Raw genomic sequence first — 22,733 nt, 5'->3', positions numbered from 1 at the left:
AAAATAATGTTTAAAAAATTCTATTCCACTTATTTGAGGTACCTAGAGTAGTCAAATTGACAGAGACAGAAGGTGGAAGAGTGGTTATCAGGAGTTGGGGGCGTGAGGAATGGGGAGTTCTTGTTTAATGGGAAGATGGAAGTGTCTGGAGATGGATGGTGATGATGGTTATATAACAATGTGAATGTACTTCATGCCAAAGAACTGTACTTAAAAAGGGTCAATTTCATGTTGGGTATGTTTTACCATAATAAAATGTTTCCCGCTGGAAAAACATTTTACGATAATCTTTATCATTTAATCAAATTTTCAAAGTCTCTACGTCCTAATAGTCTCTGTACATATGTCCTTAAAAAATCGTTTAAATTAAAAACAAACAAAAAACTTGAATAATGTAAAATGAGACGTTCCACATAAGCACGGTAAAGAACCCAATGCAGAGACAGGTTACATAGAGGCCAAGGTCACACGAAGAACTGCCATCAACCGGGCTCACCATTGCCCCTTCCCCCACAACAAGAGCCCGTAAAGGAGTAAAACCAGAAGGACATCGGCAATCTCTGCTGCTTCCAGACCCCAAACCACAGCAATGCCTACACCCAAAGGACTGGGAAAAAGGCAAGAACATGTATGAAGGTGCTGACCATTAGAATTTAAAGGGACCTCAAAGTCACCTAGTCCTACCAGTTGATTTGACAGATGAGAGCACTGGTAGAGAAGGAGAGAGAGAGAGGGAGAGAGAGAGAGGGGGAATGAATACAACCCTATTCAAGTACCTGACAGCTTCATGAGAAAATCAGACGCCATCTTAACAGAGATGTCCTGGCTGAACAATGCTGACGCACTGTTGGCCACATACTCGGAGGGGTCTTTCAGCTTTGTGTGGTTGGCCGGCCTGTCGGCAGCATTCAGGGGAAAGGAGGCTGGCAGGCCGTTATCTTCCTTGGGCTCCTCCTTCACCAGCAAAGGCGAGACGCCAGCCCCACCCTGGCTAGTCCTCTCTGGAGTGCTGGCCGGCATCATGGTCCCCACTAGCTCTGTCCCTCCTGCTTCCCTGTGCTGCCCCAGGCAGGCACTGTCACTGAGGTGGGGCGATCCCTTGACATCTGGGTCTGGGATCTCCTCCTTCACCTTGGCTTCTGTCCTCAGGAAGTGCTGGTGGCAGCGCATGTGGAGCTTCAGGCTGAAGTGGCGCGAGGAAGTGAAAGGGCACAGCTGGCACTGAAAGGTTTCTCCCCGGTCCTGGTGCTGATGAACCTGGCGGAGAAGCAAGAACAGTGAGATGTCCACCGAGTGCTTACGGGAACTGCCTGGGGGTGCACACTCATCATCCACTAGTCTCCACCCCGACAAAGGGCTGGCCCCGGAGAATAAATAACCAGAGGGGAGCATCTCATGACTGCGCTCCGGGTGAGGAGGTCGCCCCGAAACATAAAGTGGATCCATGTAGGGGAAGAGTTTGCTAATAGAGCCAGGCTCACGACGGAGGTGCTGTCAGCCTGCAGAGGCCGTCCGGGGTAAAATCCTCTTAAGGGTCTAGTCATCCGATCTCACTCGACGTCTTCAGAGAAAATATTATAAACCCAGCAGAATGCACACTTACCTAATTACTAGCTGTGGGTCAAAAGAGGTCACCTGTCAGGTAATTCCTCTCTTAATAATAACGCTTTGCGTGTTCCCAATGACTGTCGCCCAGAGAATTAGTGATGTTTTGCAAAAATAATTTCAATTTTTGAAAATGCTTTTCTAGGTAATTAAGAATGTGGAAAATAATGGCTCCAAGGTATTCCCATTTCGTAGACAGTGAAATTGAGACCTGGGATTGAGTGGCTTGAATAAAATTACAAGTGAAGAAAGTCAAGTGGGGTGCGGGGAGAACCAGGGCCTGGTCCCCACCAAGGATTCTCAGTGAGACAAAGCCAGTGTTTCCCACTGTGGTGACCCTGTGCTCAGATCCTGAGGTTTGCAGTGAAAGAGTGCCCAGCCGGAGTGGCTCAGTGGTTGAGCGTAGACCTATGAACCAGGAGGTCATGGTTTGATTCCTGGTCAGGGCACATGTCTAGGTTGTGGGCTTGATCCCCAGGAGGGGGGGTGCAGGTGGCAGCCAATCAATGATTCTCTCTCATCATTGATGTTTCTCTCTCTCTCTCCCTCTCCCTTCTTCTCTGAAATCAATCCTATCCTATATAATAAAACACTAATATGCAAATCAACTGACTGGCAGAATGACCAGTTGCTATGATGCGCACTGACCACCAGGGGGGCAGATGCTCAACACAGGAGCTTCCCCCTAGTGGTCAGTGTGCTCCCACAGGGGGAGCACCACTCAGCCAGAAGCTGGGCTCATGGCTGGCGAATGCAGTGGGTGGTAAGGAGAGAGGGGTCCCCCCAGACTGTGAGAGGGCACAGGCCGGGCTGAGGGGACCCCCCCCCCAGTGCATGAATTTCATGCACTGGGCCTCTAGTAAAAATATATTTTAAAAAGAAAAAGAATGCAGACTTTGAAATCCAGTTTGTCTTGCTTGCACATATACACCTGTAAAAACTGAGAGGAGATTTTTTTCCTTTCTGTCACTCCCAAATTTAGAGCTTGAAAAAGCAAGGAAATCATTGCATTGGCCCGAGCCAGGCTCCGTCCGAGCTGGCCGGTGCTCACAAGCTTGTTAACTCCCCCTTTCATCTCTGCCAATGCCTCAGCGCTGACCTGCTGCACCCTGCTATTTCAGGACTGGCCCTCCCTGCGTCAAAACTGCCAATTGTGTAGATTTGGGCCAAATGATTTGGGGAGTTGTGTGCTCCGGACAAATAAGTCAGGGGTTGGAATTCAAAGCCAAAACCAGACTGACACCCCATCCGTCAGAGGTGACCTGAGTGGGATTTGAACCCAGGTCTCAAGAAGGTTAAAAGCCAGTTCGTTAATCCACTGCACCACCTGGCCCCTCGGCGGAGGCTGCCTTTCCAAGAAAGCAAGTTTTACTACAGCTGTTTATGCATTCTGAATGCAATCCAAAAGTATTATTCACCAGCCAAAACATACTTTTAAATAATGTTAAGTGACCAACAAAAGCAAAGAAATTAAACGTTAATGGTGAGATCCTGTCGCTACAGCACCCCACTGTGGCTTTTTGAAAAAAACAACAGAAGAGATTCTGGGTCCCCCAAAGCGTGACTTTCTCAACAGAAATCGCCATATTAACTTAAATTCAGTGGCAGCAAAGCCTTGCTCCCGAAAGCCTTTCCCTACCAGGTCTGGGGGTGGGGGCGCTGGGTTGGGACACCACACTGTCACACCATCAGTGAACATCATCACCCCTCTCTGTTCTTTTTTAACAAAGGGATTTCATTCTGGAGCTGATGGGTTCATTTGTTTTCTCACTGAATCGTAATATTTCCCTGCCACCTCTCCACTCAATTCACGCAGAAGCAGGCACCTGGGGTCAGGTCACCGCCCCAGGAGACCCGGGCAGGTGCTGCCCACAGCCTGCCCTGCAACCAGGTGGTAAAGGTCACCAGGCAGGAAGCTCGGGCGGGGGGGGGGGGGGGGGGGGGGGATTCCCGAGAATTCCATTTCAGAAGTGTCCTTACATCTACTGACCCAGAGAGGACAGGAGCAAATCCAAGTATAGAAGCTCCCGAAGCAGCTTCTGGAAGAAGGAAAAGCACCGAGAGTGAGCACAGTTCTGGAGCCGAAGGGGAGCCCGGCTGGAACAGAGTCTGCGTGCAAGTGTTTCACCAGGCAGACGGCTTTCCCACCAGGTCCTGCTGCATTTAGTTGTGGCGAAAATTTGGTGACCGTTTAAGGAAAACCAGTGGATGTGGACCTGACTTTCGCACTTACAATTTTATTTGAACTACACCTTCCCAAAGGGGCTGGGGACCACATTTGACCTTGGAGAGGTTTTAGCTCCAACCTCTCCAGACCAAAAAGTGCTTTCTGTTACCATTTTTATTCTCTTTAGCTTAACACGGACTTCAAAATCCCTCTTACTCCGCTCAGGAGAGAACACACTTGTCTGAAGCGTGTCATTCTGTCCAGGCCACATGGCGGCGTCCCTACTGACTGGTCTTTTTGCCCGAAAAGCACATCCCCACCCTAAGGGGTGGGACGTGAAGGTGCTGTTTTATCATTAGGTCCATCTCCTCAGTCGGATGAATAGGAGGACACCTTGGGAAACATCTACTCCACCGCCCTTGGGGGACCTGGCCAGCCGGCAAAGGGCTTACCCACGCGTCCCAGTTCCTTAGACGGCAGACCCGAGACCAGCAGAACTCGGTGCCCTGACTCTCGTCCACTCTCTTGCCATTCCTTCACCCATGTTCTTTATCTTAGCAGTCCTCCTCACCTTTTTCTGTCCAATTTCAGCTTATGAATTTCCTACCTAATCCCTGTATGCTCAGTCATCCAGGAAAGTTGTAAAAGACTTAATGGCAATCTAAGATAACCCCGAGGAAGCTGGAGGCATTTACATCTCCTTCCGCCGCTGCTCATAAAAACACTTGCACGGTATACTACAGAGGAAAGGCAGGCTTAGAAAAACATACAGTGTCCAGCACCAGAACATGCTAACACTACATGTGTTGAACAAATTAAGTGGAAACCCATTTTTTTCTTAAATAAATCCTTATAATGAATATAGAAAGAGATACATTAGAATGACACTAAGGGTTATTTCTGTGTGTGATGAGATTATGGGTCAATATTATATGTTTTTCATTTATTGGTTTTTCTACATTCTCAACACTAAAGATATATCATAGAAAGAGAAAAGCAATGAAATTTCTTTTAGGGAAATGTTTTAGTCCATGTCGCTAATTTATTTCTAAATGTAAATGTTAATATATATTCCGATGGCTTTTGGGCAATAATTACTATATTAGCTACATTTACCTATTGTTTCTCCACCTTGGGCTCTGTGTTAAGTGGCTTATGTCCACTATCTCATTTAACTATTATAACAACTCCATGAGACAGACCGCATGGTTGTCATCTCCATGACCAGAAATTGAACCTTGAGAGGTTAAATGATTTGCTCAGAGTCGCACAGCTACCAAAAGCCGTGGAACTGAGATTCTAACTAAGGTTCTTATGACCACACAGTTTGAGATCTTAATCTATAGGCTATGCTGCCCCCACTTCTTCAGCAGAAATTGTTTTAGAAAATCTATCCATCTTTGCAATCTCTGGTCAAGGCAGCTGAGACTATCTCCTCCTAAAACCATAGCCATCGTGTTTCCTTGTAGACTCTTATTTTCAAAATGTAGCCGAATTTAAGTACGTCCAATGAAAATAAAACCATGAATTGATTGAAGAATTAAAAAAAAGAGAGAGAGAGAGAGGCCCATGAGTGAGGTGTAGAGCAGAGAAAAGAAACAGTATACCGTTTGATAAAATTAAACTTGTATGAGCCCTTCTCACACTTCCCTTATCAAAAGCTCAGTCGGAGCTCAACAGGTTAGGACACAATGAGTGTGAATAAAGTGGTAATTTCGCACACAGCTTTATTGTACTGGTTATTGATTTGTTCTGAAAGCCTTCTAAGACCCCACGACCCGCAAAGCCCTCACCGCTCTCATCGGTAACACTGTCATGGCCGACTGTCTGTATCATCAAGGCACCCAACTCATCTCTCTGGAGTTTCGGGGTCAGTAGTTCCTGCTCTTGAAAACCCAGCTTTTTTTCCACGGGTTTATAAATAGGTTGTTTTAAGTGACCCTGAGCTGAAACCAAGCTTACAAGGTGTCAGGCGAGATGCAAGTTTTCTGCTCACTGAAGCTTTAAATTTGCCAGACTGACAAAGCGTAGGGCACAGTCACGAAAACAAATTTTAGTTTTAAAGACGTTTCTTTTGAAGTCTCATCCCCCTAACGAAATCCACTTTGCAGGTGTAAAATATGAGATTTTACTTTGGGAAGAGGTGATGGAGGATGAGGAGGGTTAAAGTAAAAACTAAGCAGGCTCACTAAAATTCAACCAACCAGAACGCCTGGTTAAATGGATTCTGAAGATGAAGGGCATGCTACTCCCAGGAGAAAAAAAGGCAAATGATAGAAAACAAATTGCACCATGGATTTAATTTTTTAAAATCTTCTAAGCTATTGCCTAAAGTCAATAGAGGTTCCATCTGATCATACTTTTTCAGAGCTACACACTTAACAGTGATTACTGACAAGATTTAAAATAAAGCAAATTCTTAATTATGTACATACACTATACTTCTTATGGCAGGAAAGTAAGAACTTTATAAACGTCAACAGCCAAACCATATTGAAAATATCAATAAAAATGACTTGTTATTATTAAGGTGTTAGATGATAGTTGTTGAAATTACATAACTTTTAAAGAACATTTCTGTGTCAGATACTTTACTAATATTATTTCCTTAAATACTAATAACAGCTCTTCTTAACATTCTTGTTCCCATTTAACAGATGAGAAAATTAAGTCTAAGGGCTCATTTGTTCAAGGCCACTTAGCTAGTAAATTGCACAATAAGATTTAAATATGGGTCTATCAAATTCAAAAGCACATGCTCTTTTGATCTCATGAGTTACTTCCTTGAATTTCAGACAAAACCCTTAGTATTAATGAAGTTTACTAAGTTTTAGACGACTAAGTTTTCCCCCATCTCACTTGAGTGACACGTAGACTCTACTTAATGTCTATTACAAGTGCAAGCCAAACTGTTTTCAATAGGACACTGAAAACAAAACCCTTGCATGTTGGGTAAGTGTGTTCTTGGGAATTATGACACCTTAAACCCTGTTGGCCTCAGGGAGGACTCAGTCTTGTCAGGAATGGCCCTGAGCCCTCCACAGGGCTAGCGTTGAAGCCCAGCTGTCTGTTAGTGTCCTCCCACCTCCTATGTCAGAGGTGACACGCGAACTCATTTTTTTGGTTGATTTTTCTTTGTTAAATGGCATTTAAATATATAAAATAAATATCAAAAATATAAATCTTTGTTTTACTATGGTTGCAAATATCAAAAAATTTCTATATGTGAGCACCAGAGTTAAGTTAGGGTTTTTCAAAATGCTGACACGCCGAGCTCAAAAGGTTCGCCATCACTGTCCTATAAGGTGTTTCTGGGTGTTCCTCTGGGTTTGTAAGCAGAAGAGGACAGTCTCGCCAGGAAGGGGAGCAGGTCCAAGCACCCTCTCTTTGGGCACAGGTCCAGTAGCCCTTCCTGTACTCTTTCTGCCCCTGTAAGCACCCCAGAAATGCATCACCATGCAAGGCCAGGTTAGGCTGCTGCTCCCCAAAGAGGGATGGCCCTCCACCACATATATTATTTGGATATTGAAGCTTCTCTCTGTTCCTGGTTGTAAACTGGAAATGAAGACCTTCACAAGAAGACTCTTTGCAAGGTGCTTCATTCCCATGGCATTCTACCTTGTAACCTTGAACACTATCATCCACCAAAGGCCCCTCTCATGCTTGATGGTGCCTGCCTCATCGGAAGGGCTGTCGGCGGCTGGCTTACCTTCATGTGGGATTTGAGATTGTCCTTGCGAGCACACCGGAATGGGCAGAGCGGGCACTGATGACTTTTTAAACCTGTGTGAATCACCATGTGCCGCTTCCAGTAGCTCTTCCTTTTTATAACCAAACCACATATTGGACACTGGAAAGGCTTTCCGCTTTCCTCTTCCGAGGCTTGGAAGAAAGAGAAAGAAAGGAAAATTAAGGCAAACGAAAAGGCACACTGCATCCAGCACTAATTCACATGCATTGCTATATAAAGAACACTAAAAATGATTTGATTTTTTTTTTCCTGGCAATCTCAAGACTTTATCCAGGAGGTTTTATTGCTGCTTCTCTTTGGGTACAAGCCCACGTTCATCTCATGACTTCCATCAGGGTTCCATTTTTCAAAATCCAATTGCCCTGCCTTGTGAAAGTGTAACTTCCGAAGGCCATCCCACACTTAGGAAGACATCTGCAAAGGGACGTCGCTAGGCCTGTCCTTGCTCAGCCCAGAGTAGCCTCAATTCAGGGACTTTGTTTCCTGAAGGAAGCTGCCAGACTCAAGTCCATCTACGGATTCCTGAACTTGGAAAATGGCAAGAAATAAAGACAAATCAAACGGGACAGAGAAGAATGTATGTGGCACAGCGGAAACCTAATGGCCACCGTCAACCTCACACACCGACTCCGTGGAGACAGATGTTAGGATCCCTACTGCTGACTCATCTAGTTATGGCCTGAGCAGATGCTGCTGCCAATTTAGCCATCGGGGGGTCTTAAGGTCGGGGTTTTACCCTCTTATTTCTGCCCCTCTGGCTGCCACTAACAAGATGCACTGCCTTCCTCTGCACTGCCACAGGGCCTCACTGCCCACTTTGGGAAAAGCTACCAACCAGGCAGTCACACCTGCTTCAATTTTTCAGAAAAACAAACAAACCAACTGGTTCCTCCCAGGAAAGCTAAGCTCACTCTCTCCTCCAACATCTCCACAGGGAAGGGCTCTGCTGGGACACTGAGTTGCTACCTGTCTGGTCTATCAATTGCTATTGGTCAGTGCCACACCAGCCTTGGCAATTAGGAAATATAGACCATCAAAACAGATAGAGTTCAGGCCTCAAACTTTCCTTTCTTAATCATGAAGGATGAGAAAGGTTACCTAAATTGCAAAAGGTTACCTAAATTGTAATACTCTCATAAGATCTGTGAAGCTATATTTTAAAAATGGGATATGTCTATAGAAGCTAATATAGAAACATGCCCAAGATATTAAAGAGTTAGTGGATAAAGCAAAACATAAAACTATGTCTAGGGTGTTTCTATTTTTGTTTTCTAGAAAATGGGAATCAATTGCTGTTTAAACCATGAGGTGAAAGGTTGACAGGGAACTTTATAGAGGGTGGATCAAGCTGACAACACATACAACCACTGATTAATCTTAACATCACTAAAAAGGAAACAGACATTGTGCGCCTTCTGATAAGCCATCTATGAAATATTCTTACAAAAATTTAATCAGGCCTCTATCTAATAGCAGTTCACTGGAAATACAGGTGATTAAAACAACCGCATGTTAAACACACAAAGGGGACGGACTCAGCCAAACTCACAGTGTGGGAAAGCCTGAAGGACAAATGACCCAGTCTCTTCAACAAGGAAGTGACATTTTAAAAGAGCAGGGGTTATGGATGAAAAGACACTTAACACTTATAAAAAATGCAAGGTGTGAAGCTTATTTGGATCCTGGTTATAGAATGATAAAATAACACTTTTGAGATAAATTGAGGAAATACTGATTATAGCCTGGGTGTTCCATAATATCATGTAGCAATTATTGATCCTGTTAGATGTGATTATAGTCACTATGGCTATTTTTTAAAGTCCTTATCTGTTGGAAATACACATGGAAATATTTACAAGCAAATGGATATGATGTCTATGATTTGCTTTAAAATACTTGAGCAAAAAAAGAGGGTGAGTAGGAAGAATGGGTTGGATAAATGAAACAAACAAAAAAAGGACATCCTTTCATTTGTATGGAAATTGTCCGGAAGCATACCCAAGAAACCATTAAACAGTTAAACTTTGAAAGACTGTGGATTAAGAGACAGGGGGTCAGGGAGGGAAGCTTTCACTTTCATTTTATATTCCTCTATACTATTTGAATTTGTTTAATGCACATGTTATTTTTATCATTTTAAAGGGAAATATTCCCAAGTGTGAGCTTTAAAATAATTTTATATTTTTCACTTAGTCAACTGAGTCCCCACCTGCAAAGACCCACTTAAAATAGATGGAACCAGAAAGGTTCTGGAATAAAGCTAGATCATTCCAAAAGGCTGTTTCACTAATACACTAATCATAGGCCATCTTGCTTAGCTTAACCACGTAACTTGAAAAAGACTCCTCTATCTAAAAATACACCCTTCAAGCCTGGAAATTCTACTTGTGACATGTTCCATCGCGAGTATTTCCTCTTCTGACTGTGGGACGGGCAGGAATGAGGGTTTCCTTCCACTCCAGGAAAAGCACGCTTCTTGAGGCCCATAAACACTCCTTTTTATTAACCCACCAGGGCTCTCCTGCTGTCTGTTTCTGTTGACTGCTTCTGCTGACCTGGAGTCCTACCCCTAATTGGGCCTCTCATTTTCTGTCCTTCACTGTCATTTCCTTCACTCTGGTATCTTGCTGGCAAAAGCCACGTTGGAGAGGGAAGACTGAATCAGATTATTGTCATAAACAGGGGGAGAAGGAACCAATAATGATGTGTATTTGGGTTATACGAGGACATCAAAGTAGTCAGAAAGAGGCACACAAACAGGCGGCCACCAATCCCACCTTCAGTAAGTACTTCCCACGGCATAAACCCTCAACTGCCTAATTTTACAGAATTGTCTGGGGACTCTGAGAGAGGAGAGAAAAACTGAGATGTCCTCCACTGGCCTGAGATTTCATGGCACATCATAGGAAGGCAATAAAAAGGCATGAAGTGACAAAAGGAACATAGCTGGTTACCCTGGACACCTTGCCTTGCCTGACGTGACCACCCCCAACCCCCATCCTCATCACCTACTCTATTTTTCAAATGCAGCTCAGAGTACATGACATAAACCCTGCATATTAATATTTCATGTAAATCTATTTTATTTTGGAGCTATGCTTCCTAAGTTTTAATGAATACCAAAACACATATGAATCATGTACAAATTAGGGTATCCTTGGACTGACGAGAAAAAAAAATTAGAACAGTCCTAATGAAAAGAAACTAACCCCAAGTCATGTGGTCAAACAGCTATGCTACTACAACTGTTTGAAATTTTTAACTGGTCATGGCAAGAAAGGAAGAAAACAATCCAAATGGTAAAAGTAACTAGAAAACAATGATCCATCTTCAAAGTTGGCCAGTAATCTCCCCTGATAAGATCTGCATTTTTATTTATTCAAGAAAAAGGATTTCATGGTTCAGTAGGATGTCCTGCATGTGCATATGATGGGAACTACTTGGAGAAGGGAGGAAGTAAGGATGTATTCTACTTCGTGTGCCAAACTATTTTCAAGGAGCTGACAGCTGTTTCATCCAAATGTACAGCCTAAGGAAATGTGACCACTTCCTCAGAATAAGCCACACATTCTTGAGGCAATCGGATTGAAATGTTCAGGAATTTACCTCGTTTACAACTGTCTGATAAACAATCCCCCACCCCCACCCCCCAATATATCACTAGCTAATTATTATCACAGCAAACAAAACTAAATCCCATCTAATCGACCCAGTGGAATGGATAGCTCTAATTTGTTATTTTGAAGAAAACATGCTCTCTTTATAGGCAATAATATTATTGGAATAAAGGAGATAATAAATGTGTGTGAAATGCCCGTCACGCAGTAAATGGAAGCTATTGGGAGCAGCTGTAATAGTAATAGTAGTGACAATAAACTCTGGTCATGCCCTCCAAAGCAGAAAACTCACCATTAGAGCAGATGTAAATTTAACCAACTGGCATCACATAATAAATACATAGCTCAGGGCCTGGCCCGACATGGTAGTTTATCACTGGAGCCCAGAGGAAATAAAAGAGCAAGGGTCCATTGTGCTGCTCAGGTAGGGTCTGGCTCAGCCCAGACAGAATTCTGAGGGCCAAATTCAGCTTGGCAGGAAACCAGAGAGATGGAGAAGACATGAGGAGAGAAGAAGAGGCTGGAGCTGAAAGCTAGCTGGGGCAAGGCTGGAAGTCCTCATCTTTGTGTCTCCAGCACCCAAAACAGTGCTGGGACAACATACAATTCAGAAACTGTGTGTCAGGATGTAATAAAATTAAGTGGAAAGGGCTGGTCAAGAATATGGAAAAGAGAAATGAGCACTGGACATGAAAGTAAAAGATACGGGAAGCTGCCACTAAGTCCCAATGCAAGTGGGGTTAGCCCAAGAGTGCATGCCTTTCACACAGGAGCCAATACACCTCCTGAATGGATGGTGTATAAAGAGGGGCCTGGATCTTTGTGTACTTACACCTCAACCTATTTCCAAAATGACCTGGAGCAGCTTATATTAAAAATGCACAGTGTGATGACATCCTATATAATAAAAAGCCTATGGTCGTCACGCTGTCACACGTAATGACAGATCACCAGGAGGCTGCATGTGAGGGTGGGTGGGGCTGCGTGTGCAGCAGGGCACATGAGGGGGGTGGGGACTTGATGCTGCGTTCCCACGGGTGCCAGCAGGGACTGGACCAGGAGGTGCATCAGGGGAGTCCCGCGGTGCCGGCCACGGGAGGGACTCAAAGGAGTCCCACGCAGCCCCGGCCCCATGAGGCAGGACTCCGGGACTCGGGGGAGTCTCACATGGCGCTGGCGGGGGCTTGACGCTGCGAGAGAAAGGGCAAATAGTGATATTAAAATATTTCTTTTAATTAATTCCCTTTCAGTGTGCACGAATTTGTGCACCGGGCCACTAGTTATTTATAAAGTACAATAATATATGTTTAAACTATCTGCAATGGACCAGATCTGCCCAAGACAGAGATGATCTGGTAGGGGGTTTGATCGTAAATTTTAAGAAGGAATATATTTAATTAAAATTTTTGTTTAATTGTTTTTGTTTTATTTTTTTAGTTGATGGAATTAAAAATAAACAGAAAGTAAAACAAAGGAATTTTTCAACAGGAAGGAGTCCTGACGATAATTCCCAACCAGCTCGGTTTAGAGATGAAGAAACTGAAGTGACTATAGTCGGGGGTGGGAAGGGAGAGAACTAGAGCCAATCTTTTCACTTCCGTTTGGTGCTCTACCCTATTGTCTATTTGTCTATCTATAAATGCACAAAGCAACACCACCAAAACTTCATTGGGCTAAAAAGAAAAAAAAGTCATAGTAACTGACTTGCTTTAATTTAAAGAAGGTATTTTTTTAAAAAAATAAATGTAATTATTTTGTAGGTTTTGAAATTAAACTTTCTCTTGTTAGATCCTCTATAACAATTTGCAGAAAATCAAGGTACTTTGCAAGTGGGTAGTTTTTGCATACAAACCTTACCACACTCATAGAAGGAGGACAAGACGGCAGGTGATCCCAGGTGTGCATAATGCAGGCATCATCACCATCTCCACTCTGGGCCTCCAACCCACTAGTGCACACCTGTTATGAGGACCCATCCCCCTTCCTAATAGCAATATACACACGGATTTAATATCTTTTAATAGAATTTCATGGGCATGCCTCTCAAATGCTATTTTGGGGAACAAAAACTATGTTAGCAGTGGATACCACTGTGTTTATCTGCTGCTATGGACATTGATATTATCAATGCATATTTTAATAACTGGTAAGTATTCGATAAAACTCAGAAGTCAGATATCTAGAGGCAGTCTCCATTTGAGTCACTGGGGAAATATAATTGAGATCAGCGACAAATAGATCTGAATCTTGATAAAAGTGAATTTTCTAGGCAAGTTCCTGCCTGCAAGAATTCCCAGATTATAGCCAGAAAACCATGGACCTGAGAGGAGTATCAGAAGAGGTTCCCTCACTGTTAGGGGTCTCCCTGCTTTTGCAACAATGTTAATAACATCATGTAAATATGACAGAAAACAGCAGCCAAACACCCCCTGTCTACTGACCCAAGAAATAGTCTGAGCCTTCAGATGTATGAGACCAGCTTGCTTCTACGCATGTTTAGATTTTAGGCAGAAAATTAAGATGTTTTTGGAGACCCTGTCTCTGAAAAGTCTCCTTGCTATTTAACTAGGAGCCTGGCATCCTGAGAACCTTGTTGGTCTTCCACAAAAACTTTGTCCTTAAAATAAAAACCATTTTTTTTTCCTGAGCTGCAACAGAACAGCAGCTTCAAAGAGAATGGAGTCAATGTGTGACATTTATCTTTAGAGCAAACGGACATAATCTTCCTTCTATCGTGTCCCCTTTCAGAGGAGCGGTGTAGCATGTGCCGGGGCACAAGGGCACATGAAAGAAACCTCCTCCTCAAGTGTCACGTCTGTCTTGCAGGGGGAACGGCTGCTGAGGAGTGGATTCTTTAAGGAATTAAATACACCATGACCTGGCAACAACCGAATCCCATTCAAAGAAGAGGAATAAGGCCAGACCTAAAAGACGCTTATTTTTTTTCATGGTTTGGACTTCCCTTGACCTGAAGAAGGGCAAAGAAATGCCTGAGTCTAAATTACTCAATACACTGGCTTTTCTAGCACATACCTCTTTGTAACTCTAGAATTAACTTGATATGCCCCTTTTGCAACATTTTGAGAAATAGCTTGAAAATGGGAGCCCTGCTTGAAGTCAGGATGGTGTATAGTTTATTTTTGTGGACTTGTTTTGTTTACTTAAGTTATTAAGCAACAGAATCAGAATTTTCTTCTTGCTGTGAGAAATCAATCCCACCTATCTCTTTTGCATTAAGCTAAGATTTCTTTCTAAGGTAAAGGGGAAAAAAATAGAATATGAAATGTTTAGAAACATCTCACCACATCCCCACAAATGCTTTTTAGGTAAAGCCAAGTGGACATCTGAATCCAGCCCCCAGGTTGCCCTGAAACCAGCAGTATAGTGTCTAAAGGGGAGGGGCGGGGGCAGGTAGCAAAGACACACTTTCCCTTCCACTCCCCCGATTAAAACATCAGCGGTCCAAGTAACACTAACCAAATCATCTCTCCACGATATAGAGATAAGCAACAAAGTTAGATGTTTTAGCAACGCCTTCTCAGCCCATAATCCGGTTAGGATGCTGGGAAGGGATGGCGTTCGCTTCCAATGAAACGTGCACAGAGATTTAGGATGCGTCCATATGGATGCACGGGGCATTTTTCGAATGACCATTTCCAGAGCCCTAGTGCTTTCCTCTGCAGTGATCTTTCCTCTCACGTGAGTTTGACAAAAAGAATGATTTTTTAATACAATGACTCCATCAGTGGAGCTGCTTCACCACGCCTTGGATTGTGAACAGAAGCATGAAAACCAGGCAACAATCAACAGCCGAGCCCCAGTCTGAGCAGTTCCTTCCTCTCCTCCTTCCATGTGAACATTTTAAACATTCATTGATTAAAATATTAAGTGTTTCAACAATAGAATAAATTCAGTAAGAAGAAAAGAAAATAAAAGATTTCTTATAGATCTCCATATTTAATCCTGCTGAGAGAAGCTCATTCAGATGCTGGCATGAACTCAGTGCATTTAAACCCATGGGGAGCTCATGGCCTCTTCCTTATCTTTACATGCATCCAGTCGCTGGAATGAAAAAAAACACATACCTCACAACTATTGCTGATTATTCCCAAGACACTATAAAGTGACAAAGCCACTCGTTTTTCATGAGGCACAGTTTTGTGTTACCTTTTTCCAATGCTTCAGTCAAATAAAGTTTATTATTCATTTTATATAAGCTTTTCCAAGTAACTAATGTCCAGGAGAATTTACAGTGTGAGCACCATTAATATATGTATTTGATCACCAGATGCAGAGAATACTTATAAAATTACATATTACGTAGAGCCATGCCTCTCTTTCTGCTTCTACCCTGAATAAAATTTCCATAAACCAGGAGTGATTTATTCCATGGCAAGATTGCCCAGGTCCCTCTGCTCTTCTCCTTGTTTCCAAATAGTAGCCATTTCTCTCTTTATTTCACCAGATGGCAGGTGAGAAGTGAGGAAGAAATGATGCTCAGAACCGATAAACACTTCAGGATTTTATTGACACTTTGGAAACTCTGGCGTGAACCATTTGGATGGCTTAGAGTCATAAAAGTTCCAGAGACCCATTTTCCTCGCTGTAGTCTGCTGTTTACACAAGTTTTAAAGTAATTATAATTAGTGCGTATAGCTCACTCAGCAATTTAAATGGAAATCTGTCATAAATGCGTCAGACTGATGTTTGCTGCGATCGTTCAGTCAATTATTTGCCATTCTCAACACTCTTCATCAATGCGGCTGCAAATAATCAAAGCCAGCTAGACACACAACGGCAGTGTTTACACTGCCGAGGACACACACAGCCTGCCTGCTTCCTGTTCTTGTCGGGCAGGATATCCTCGGGAGACGTCGGAAACTCCATACGTCCATCTCCAGGACCATATACTTACCATGCGCACAACTGAACAACAAACCAGCCCAAGAAACGATGTTTCCACTGTGAGAACGCAAGTGACTAAGTGTCGCCCTCAGATGAATAACTCCCTCTACATGACAGCAACTTCTCCTTTGGAAAAGCTGTCCCCACGAGAAACGCTCATGATTCAGATTTTCCACATGCACATTCCTTCAGAATCTGATTGGGTTGAAATAACATACAGCACTTGCAGGAAATGCTTTGATTATGTCTGAGCGACAATATGCTTCAGAGTTTGTGTAGGACAAGAAATTATACCAGGGCAGGACCGGTGAAAAGCGCTTAAATCCCACAAAAAGGTAATAAGAATGCTAACATGAAAGTATACAGTGTGATAAATTAGGGCAGAGGAGTTACTGATTGTACAAAAGCCCATTTGTGGTGGAGGCAGCGGGAAGGGTGGGCTCTCCCTCGTCCAAGGTTTCAAAAGCAGCCCCCCCTCCCATGTTCAGCGATGCCACGCAATTCATGACAAAGATGCTTTGATCTCCCCCATTAAATATATCTCGTATGGACCCAGCCTGAACTGGGTAATGAAAAAAAAATCACTCCTATGAAAGGGAGGAGAGTACTGTATCTCTCTAAGATTATTCATTACCTTTCAAAAATGGAGCCATTTGTGAAGTCTTTGTGTCACACATGCAGGAAAACCACTACCCTGCTTAGTTCAAGTACTTTGTTGTGAGCCTGCTTTTTTATTCCCGCCGCAGATCAGATGCGAAACCCAACCGAATAGGGCAAAAATAAAATAAAATAAAATAAAAATGTTTTTAAATGAAATAAGACTTAGCAATTTATAATCAAAAAGACGAACACAGTGATTGAAGTAAAAGATTCCATACCTGAGTTGGAGGGTTTAGAAACTCTTCCCTTGGGAACTGGGAGTAACAATAATTCCAAGGATTGTGGCGGTGGCGGTGGTGGTGGCGGCGGCTGCGGTGGCGGGGTCACCTTTTCTTGCATCTTCTCTGAAGGCGGTGGCGGTAGGGGGTCCTCGGGCACCAGGGACGACTTCTCGGCCAGAAGACTCCCCGCAGCCCTGGCTGCGACCTCCTTGAGCAGGGCGGCCGAGGAGGTCATGGAAGCCAGGGAGAGGAAGGAGCTGGCCGGAGGGGGGTGCTCCTGGCCAGGAGTCAAGCTTCTCTCGCTGACTTTCTTGGACAAGGCTGCCAGGGTGGAACTGGCAGACTGGGAGCTGAAAGGGGAGGAAAAGGACTCAAATCGCATGGTCTCCTCCGTCCTGGCGAGAGACTTGTCCTGCAGGACGGCGTTGGCTGCAGCTTTCAGTTTGAGGATGGCCGAGTCGGGGGACAAGCCGCAGGTGGTGGTTGAGTTTGGCAACCACTTACCTTGATTCCATATAAAACGGTTACTTGGAGTGTATTGGTCATTCTGTTCCTGCTTCTCGGCCAACTTCCTGGCAAGGACACTGAGCTGCTGGGCGTGGTGGGACGGTGGGGAAAAGGAGAGGTTGGGGGCCACGTTCACCGGGGACTCCACCCTGCCATTGGCCGTGGCTGTGGCGTCGAGTTTGAGGGACCCGGCCTCCAGCAGCCGCCTCAAGTTGCTGCTCAAAGGTTTCGTGGAGCCCGGGGAGTCGTCTTCACACAAAGAGGACAGGCCGGGGGAGAGGTGGTCCTGGCCCTGCAGTGAGTCTCGCAGGACGTCCCCGTCGAGCGCCACCAGCTCCAACGTGTGGCTGCTGGGAGTGGCACTTCCCAAGGAGGTGTCGGGGGACGTGGACTGCTCCTGGATCCGGTCCTCCAGGGACAACTTATAGTTCTCCTGGACTTCGCCATAGGATGCTTCGGACGGAGTCTCGGAGGAGTTTCCATACCAGGGCTCTCCTTCACTGAGTTCGCCCTCCGCCTCGTCCTGCCTACTAACATCTGGGGGAATTAAGAAGATCGGGTTAACTCCCCAAGTGAGCAACAGGCAGGTCTGAAGACATTCAAACGGCCCCGCCGACATGCTTCCTCTTCCCTTCCACCCAGAACCACATGAAAGACCGCAGCGACCTGAACTAGAACGGCAGGTGCTGAGTCAGACCGTCTTGGCATAAGAGAGAAGGGGAAATGCTAAACAGGCAGAGGTAAAAACACACCCACTTACGACACGCGTTAACCTCTCTAAAAATTATGCCAGATCCGTGGAGAGGGGAAAGGAGGAAAGAGGGAAATGGATCTGGTGCAGAAGTAACTGCTATTGTCAATGACACGGGGGAAAGGGAAGGAGCGTGTCCCCTTGTGAGGAAACCAGCATGATATCTTTAGTCTCGAGTCAGAGTTGGAGAGGCAGCTGGCAGAGTGGGGAAACGTTGGCTGCGAGACAGACAGTGCGAAGCCGCTTCCCCACTTCCCAACTCCGCCACCTCAGGCCAGGCACTTAGCTGGGTTGATATAAGATGCAATTCATTTTTTTAAAGTTTATTAAAAATGTATGCATTTCAACAACTTCACCCAGTTCTTATGAAGCTTGAATCAAAATAAACATGTGACCATGTTTTGAAAACAGTCGAGTGCTATATGAAAATCAAATCTCTCTGGCAAACACTATTCACATTACTGATTCCTTAAAACGACCATCTCTGCCACATTACCCATGCTCCTTGGTTGAGAGTCCTTGATTCCACTCACCGACATGTTGCCACCTTATCCCAGGCAGAAATTAGTAATCTGGCCCCTCACTCCACTAAGAGTCCCCTTTAATTATTTTCTATCCATTAATTTATCTACCCACTGCCCCCACTCTCAGTGTCCCCACCCACCCCTGCCCCAAGCACCAGTCAGTTGGGACTCCTTGACATTTTAAGAGCACTCAGGTGGTCTGTCACTTTTCTACTTTTGCTCAAAATATTCCATCTGGAATGTCTTTCCCCAGAAAACCTGAATGTACGTTCACCGGGGACTCCACCCTGCCATTGGCCGTGGCTGTGGCGTCGAGTTTGAGGGACCCGGCCTCCAGCAGCCGCCTCAAGTTGCTGCTCAAAGGTTTCGTGGAGCCCGGGGAGTCGTCTTCACACAAAGAGGACAGGCCGGGGGAGAGGTGGTCCTGGCCCTGCAGTGAGTCTCGCAGGACGTCCCCGTCGAGCGCCACCAGCTCCAACGTGTGGCTGCTGGGAGTGGCACTTCCCAAGGAGGTGTCGGGGGACGTGGACTGCTCCTGGATCCGGTCCTCCAGGGACAACTTATAGTTCTCCTGGACTTCGCCATAGGATGCTTCGGACGGAGTCTCGGAGGAGTTTCCATACCAGGGCTCTCCTTCACTGAGTTCGCCCTCCGCCTCGTCCTGCCTACTAACATCTGGGGGAATTAAGAAGATCGGGTTAACTCCCCAAGTGAGCAACAGGCAGGTCTGAAGACATTCAAACGGCCCCGCCGACATGCTTCCTCTTCCCTTCCACCCAGAACCACATGAAAGACCGCAGCGACCTGAACTAGAACGGCAGGTGCTGAGTCAGACCGTCTTGGCATAAGAGAGAAGGGGAAATGCTAAACAGGCAGAGGTAAAAACACACCCACTTACGACACGCGTTAACCTCTCTAAAAATTATGCCAGATCCGTGGAGAGGGGAAAGGAGGAAAGAGGGAAATGGATCTGGTGCAGAAGTAACTGCTATTGTCAATGACACGGGGGAAAGGGAAGGAGCGTGTCCCCTTGTGAGGAAACCAGCATGATATCTTTAGTCTCGAGTCAGAGTTGGAGAGGCAGCTGGCAGAGTGGGGAAACGTTGGCTGCGAGACAGACAGTGCGAAGCCGCTTCCCCACTTCCCAACTCCGCCACCTCAGGCCAGGCACTTAGCTGGGTTGATATAAGATGCAATTCATTTTTTTAAAGGTTATTAAAAATGTATGCATTTCAACAACTTCACCCAGTTCTTATGAAGCTTGAATCAAAATAAACATGTGACCATGTTTTGAAAACAGTCGAGTGCTATATGAAAATCAAATCTCTCTGGCAAACACTATTCACATTACTGATTTCTTAAAACGACCATCTCTGCCACATTACCCATGCTCCTTGGTTGAGAGTCCTTGATTCCACTCACCCACATGTTGCCACTTTATCCCAGGCAGAGATTAGTAATCTGGCCCCTCACTCCACTAAGAGTCCCCTTTAATTATTTTCTATCCATTAATTTATCTACCCACTGCCCCCACTCTCAGTGTCCCCACCCACCCCTGCCCCAAGCACCAGTCAGTTGGGACTCCTTGACATTTTAAGAGCACTCAGGTGGTCTGTCACTTTTCTACTTTTGCTCAAAATATTCCTTCTATCTGGAATGTCTTTCCCCAGAAAACCTGAATGTCCAATTCTGCTCATCCTTCAATACTCAGCTCAAAGGCTTCTTCCTCATGATTCTCCCCAGAACTCTCAGTCAGAATCAATCTCTCCTTCTCATTCATTCACTCACGTATTCAACAAATAGTTATGGACTACCTGCTGCATGCCAGGCATTGTTCTCGATTGTTCTAGATTGAACAACATTAAGCAAAACAAAGATCCTGCCTTCTTGGATCTTACATTTCAGTGGAAGGAGACAGCTGTTAAACAAAATTAATAAATTAGTAAGTCAGAGAGTAAGCCAGAGGGTGACAAGTGCTTTGACAAAGATACAGAGCAGGCCAAGGAGGGTGGTGGGTCATGGACAAGAGGTGTGTTGCAATTTTAAATAGGGGGTCAGGGTGAGGCTTCACTGAGGTGGCGACCTCGGAGCAAAGACTGGGAAGAAGTGAGGAGTGGTTCATGCAGATCTCTGGGAGGGTCCCATGCAGAGGGCGTCACTGTGAAGGCCCTCCTGTGGGAAGATGCTTGGCATGCCCATGGAACAGCAAGCACTACCGTGTGAGTAGGGTGGGGTGAGTGAGATTCAGAGCAGTGGGGGAAGAAGTCAGAGAAAGAGAAAGAGAGAATTGTGAAGGAGGCTGTGCAGATCAGTGGAACTCTGTCGACTACTGAAAAGGTCGTGGGCACCTGGTGAAATTAGGAACCACTGGAGGGTTTGGGGCAGGGAGTCAAATGATGGGACTTACATTTTCAAAGGATTGTTTTGGCTGCCATGTGGAAATTCAGGCACGAGGGTGGGGGCAGGGAGACCAGCTCAAGGTGGTACAGGAGGTGAGAAGCAGCTGATTCTGTGCATAGTTTGAATGCAGGGTCAACATTCCTGTGCTTTGTTTATTTTGCTTTTATATCACTCTTCATTATCTGTCTGCTATTGGTTTATCTTCTGAAAGGTAAGTAGTGGCGTTCCTTGAAGGCAGGGATTTATTATCTACATATCCCACCCTGTGCCCAACACAGCCCCTGGTTCCTAGCACAGTTCAATGAATGTGTAGGGATTGAGCCAGAACCCCCCACTATGCCAAGTTTTGCTATATAACATGTTGTCTTTTCTGAATAGAAATAGCTAGAACTGGGAATGCATGAACTACAAGCTAATACATTGATCTTCCCATGCTATCTGGAGAAGCAATGTCACAAATGACAAATTCTCTTTCACTAAAGTTTTACAACTCTTTCCTGAGAGTCTTTATTAAGTTATCAAGAAAACGTAAAATATCAAATGAAATTTGCTGGGGAAAAGCAGATAAGATTGAATTTTCTCTTTTAAAAACAGCCTGGTTCCTTGTGATTTGCCACATTTCCTTCTTCCCACTGGATTTCAGCATTTTTCCATCGGTCCTGAAACCAGCGGGACCCTGAATAACTCAGCTCCCCAGTGGAGATGCCTTTTACCGAACACCAAGCAGCCCACCTCCATTTCAACAACTGGGCCAATTTTCTGTTCCTCTGGCAAACCACCTTTCTTGATTTCAGATCAAACATCTCATCCTTCAGGAGAATCGATGGGACTATGATTTAAAAGTCACTACAGTGAGAATTAGCTGAATATCTCCTTGAAGGCTCTCTTCTTCAATCTTTATCAAAATTTGCTAAATGAACTAACATAGGAAAACAGAGAGATTCAAAAGTAAATACTGTTAGATTACATTTTTGTCCAACTAGAGTAGCTCCGGATAGTCAAGACTGGTCTGGAACTGTAAGAGCAGGGTTTTAAAAACCACAAAGAATGACAGTCATATGTACAGACCTGTGATTTTACTGAGACTATTAAATATTACCAAAGTTACCCAGTTGGATCAAAGATACACAGCTATCGAGTGCTACTGCCCAAACCAAGAACCCAAATCTCTCAACACTGGGCTCAGCGTTCTCTACCAGATGCACTCTGAATAGCAAATTCTCGTGCGCTCTTTCTGTGTCGCGCAGCTCCACTTGTCCATCCTTCCACCCTCTTGAAACAGAAATCAGCAAGAGAAATCTCTTAGATAAGGACAGCGTTCACTCTTTATCTTGAGATAAATCATTAAGAGGTAAATGCCCATTATTCCTAGACCCTTATCTCTCCATCCCCTCTCTGACTCTTCCTTGGTTGCAGTTGGTCAAATATTGATTCAAATGCCTAGAGCAGGGGTGGGCAACCCCTGGTACGCGTGCCAAACATGGCACACCAGTAACTTTTGCTGGCACGCGAAACCCTCTCTTATAATCTTCCATTTACAATTTTTTTCTTAATATTGACTTTTTTATTTTTCAGATAAATTCAGTGTAGGTGCATCTTAGATAAATAAATAATTTTACATAACA

General features: G+C 44.6%; 2 protein-coding genes across 10 annotated transcripts in view; both read right to left on the bottom strand.

The window, feature by feature from the left end:
• Window positions 1-18,067, bottom strand: part of LOC102243540 (zinc finger protein 827) — a 136,965-nt gene extending 118,898 nt beyond the window's left edge. For all 9 annotated transcript variants that reach the window (XM_014538507.1, XM_014538506.1, XM_014538504.1 and 6 more), the window contains exons 1-3: window positions 16,924-18,067; window positions 7,482-7,654; window positions 777-1,257 (exon numbers count right to left, since the gene is read on the bottom strand). In XM_014538507.1, the coding sequence (XP_014393993.1) occupies window positions 777-1,257; window positions 7,482-7,654; window positions 16,924-18,052 (1,783 nt within the window). In that variant the 5' untranslated portion in view covers window positions 18,053-18,067. The remainder of the gene's footprint in view (window positions 1-776; window positions 1,258-7,481; window positions 7,655-16,923) is intronic.
• An 861-nt stretch (window positions 18,068-18,928) lies between these two features.
• The window catches only part of LOC102243256 (zinc finger protein 827-like), a 31,280-nt gene continuing 27,475 nt past the window's right edge, over window positions 18,929-22,733 (bottom strand). Inside the window, exon 2 of the mRNA XM_005864875.1 lies at window positions 18,929-19,383. Within this exon, the coding sequence (XP_005864937.1) occupies window positions 18,929-19,383 (455 nt within the window). The remainder of the gene's footprint in view (window positions 19,384-22,733) is intronic.

The sequence above is a fragment of the Myotis brandtii genome, unplaced genomic scaffold (assembly GCF_000412655.1).
Source record: "Myotis brandtii unplaced genomic scaffold, ASM41265v1 scaffold192, whole genome shotgun sequence".
NCBI lineage: Eukaryota > Metazoa > Chordata > Mammalia > Chiroptera > Vespertilionidae > Myotis > Myotis brandtii.
This window is presented reverse-complemented; position numbering and strand designations above follow the sequence as displayed.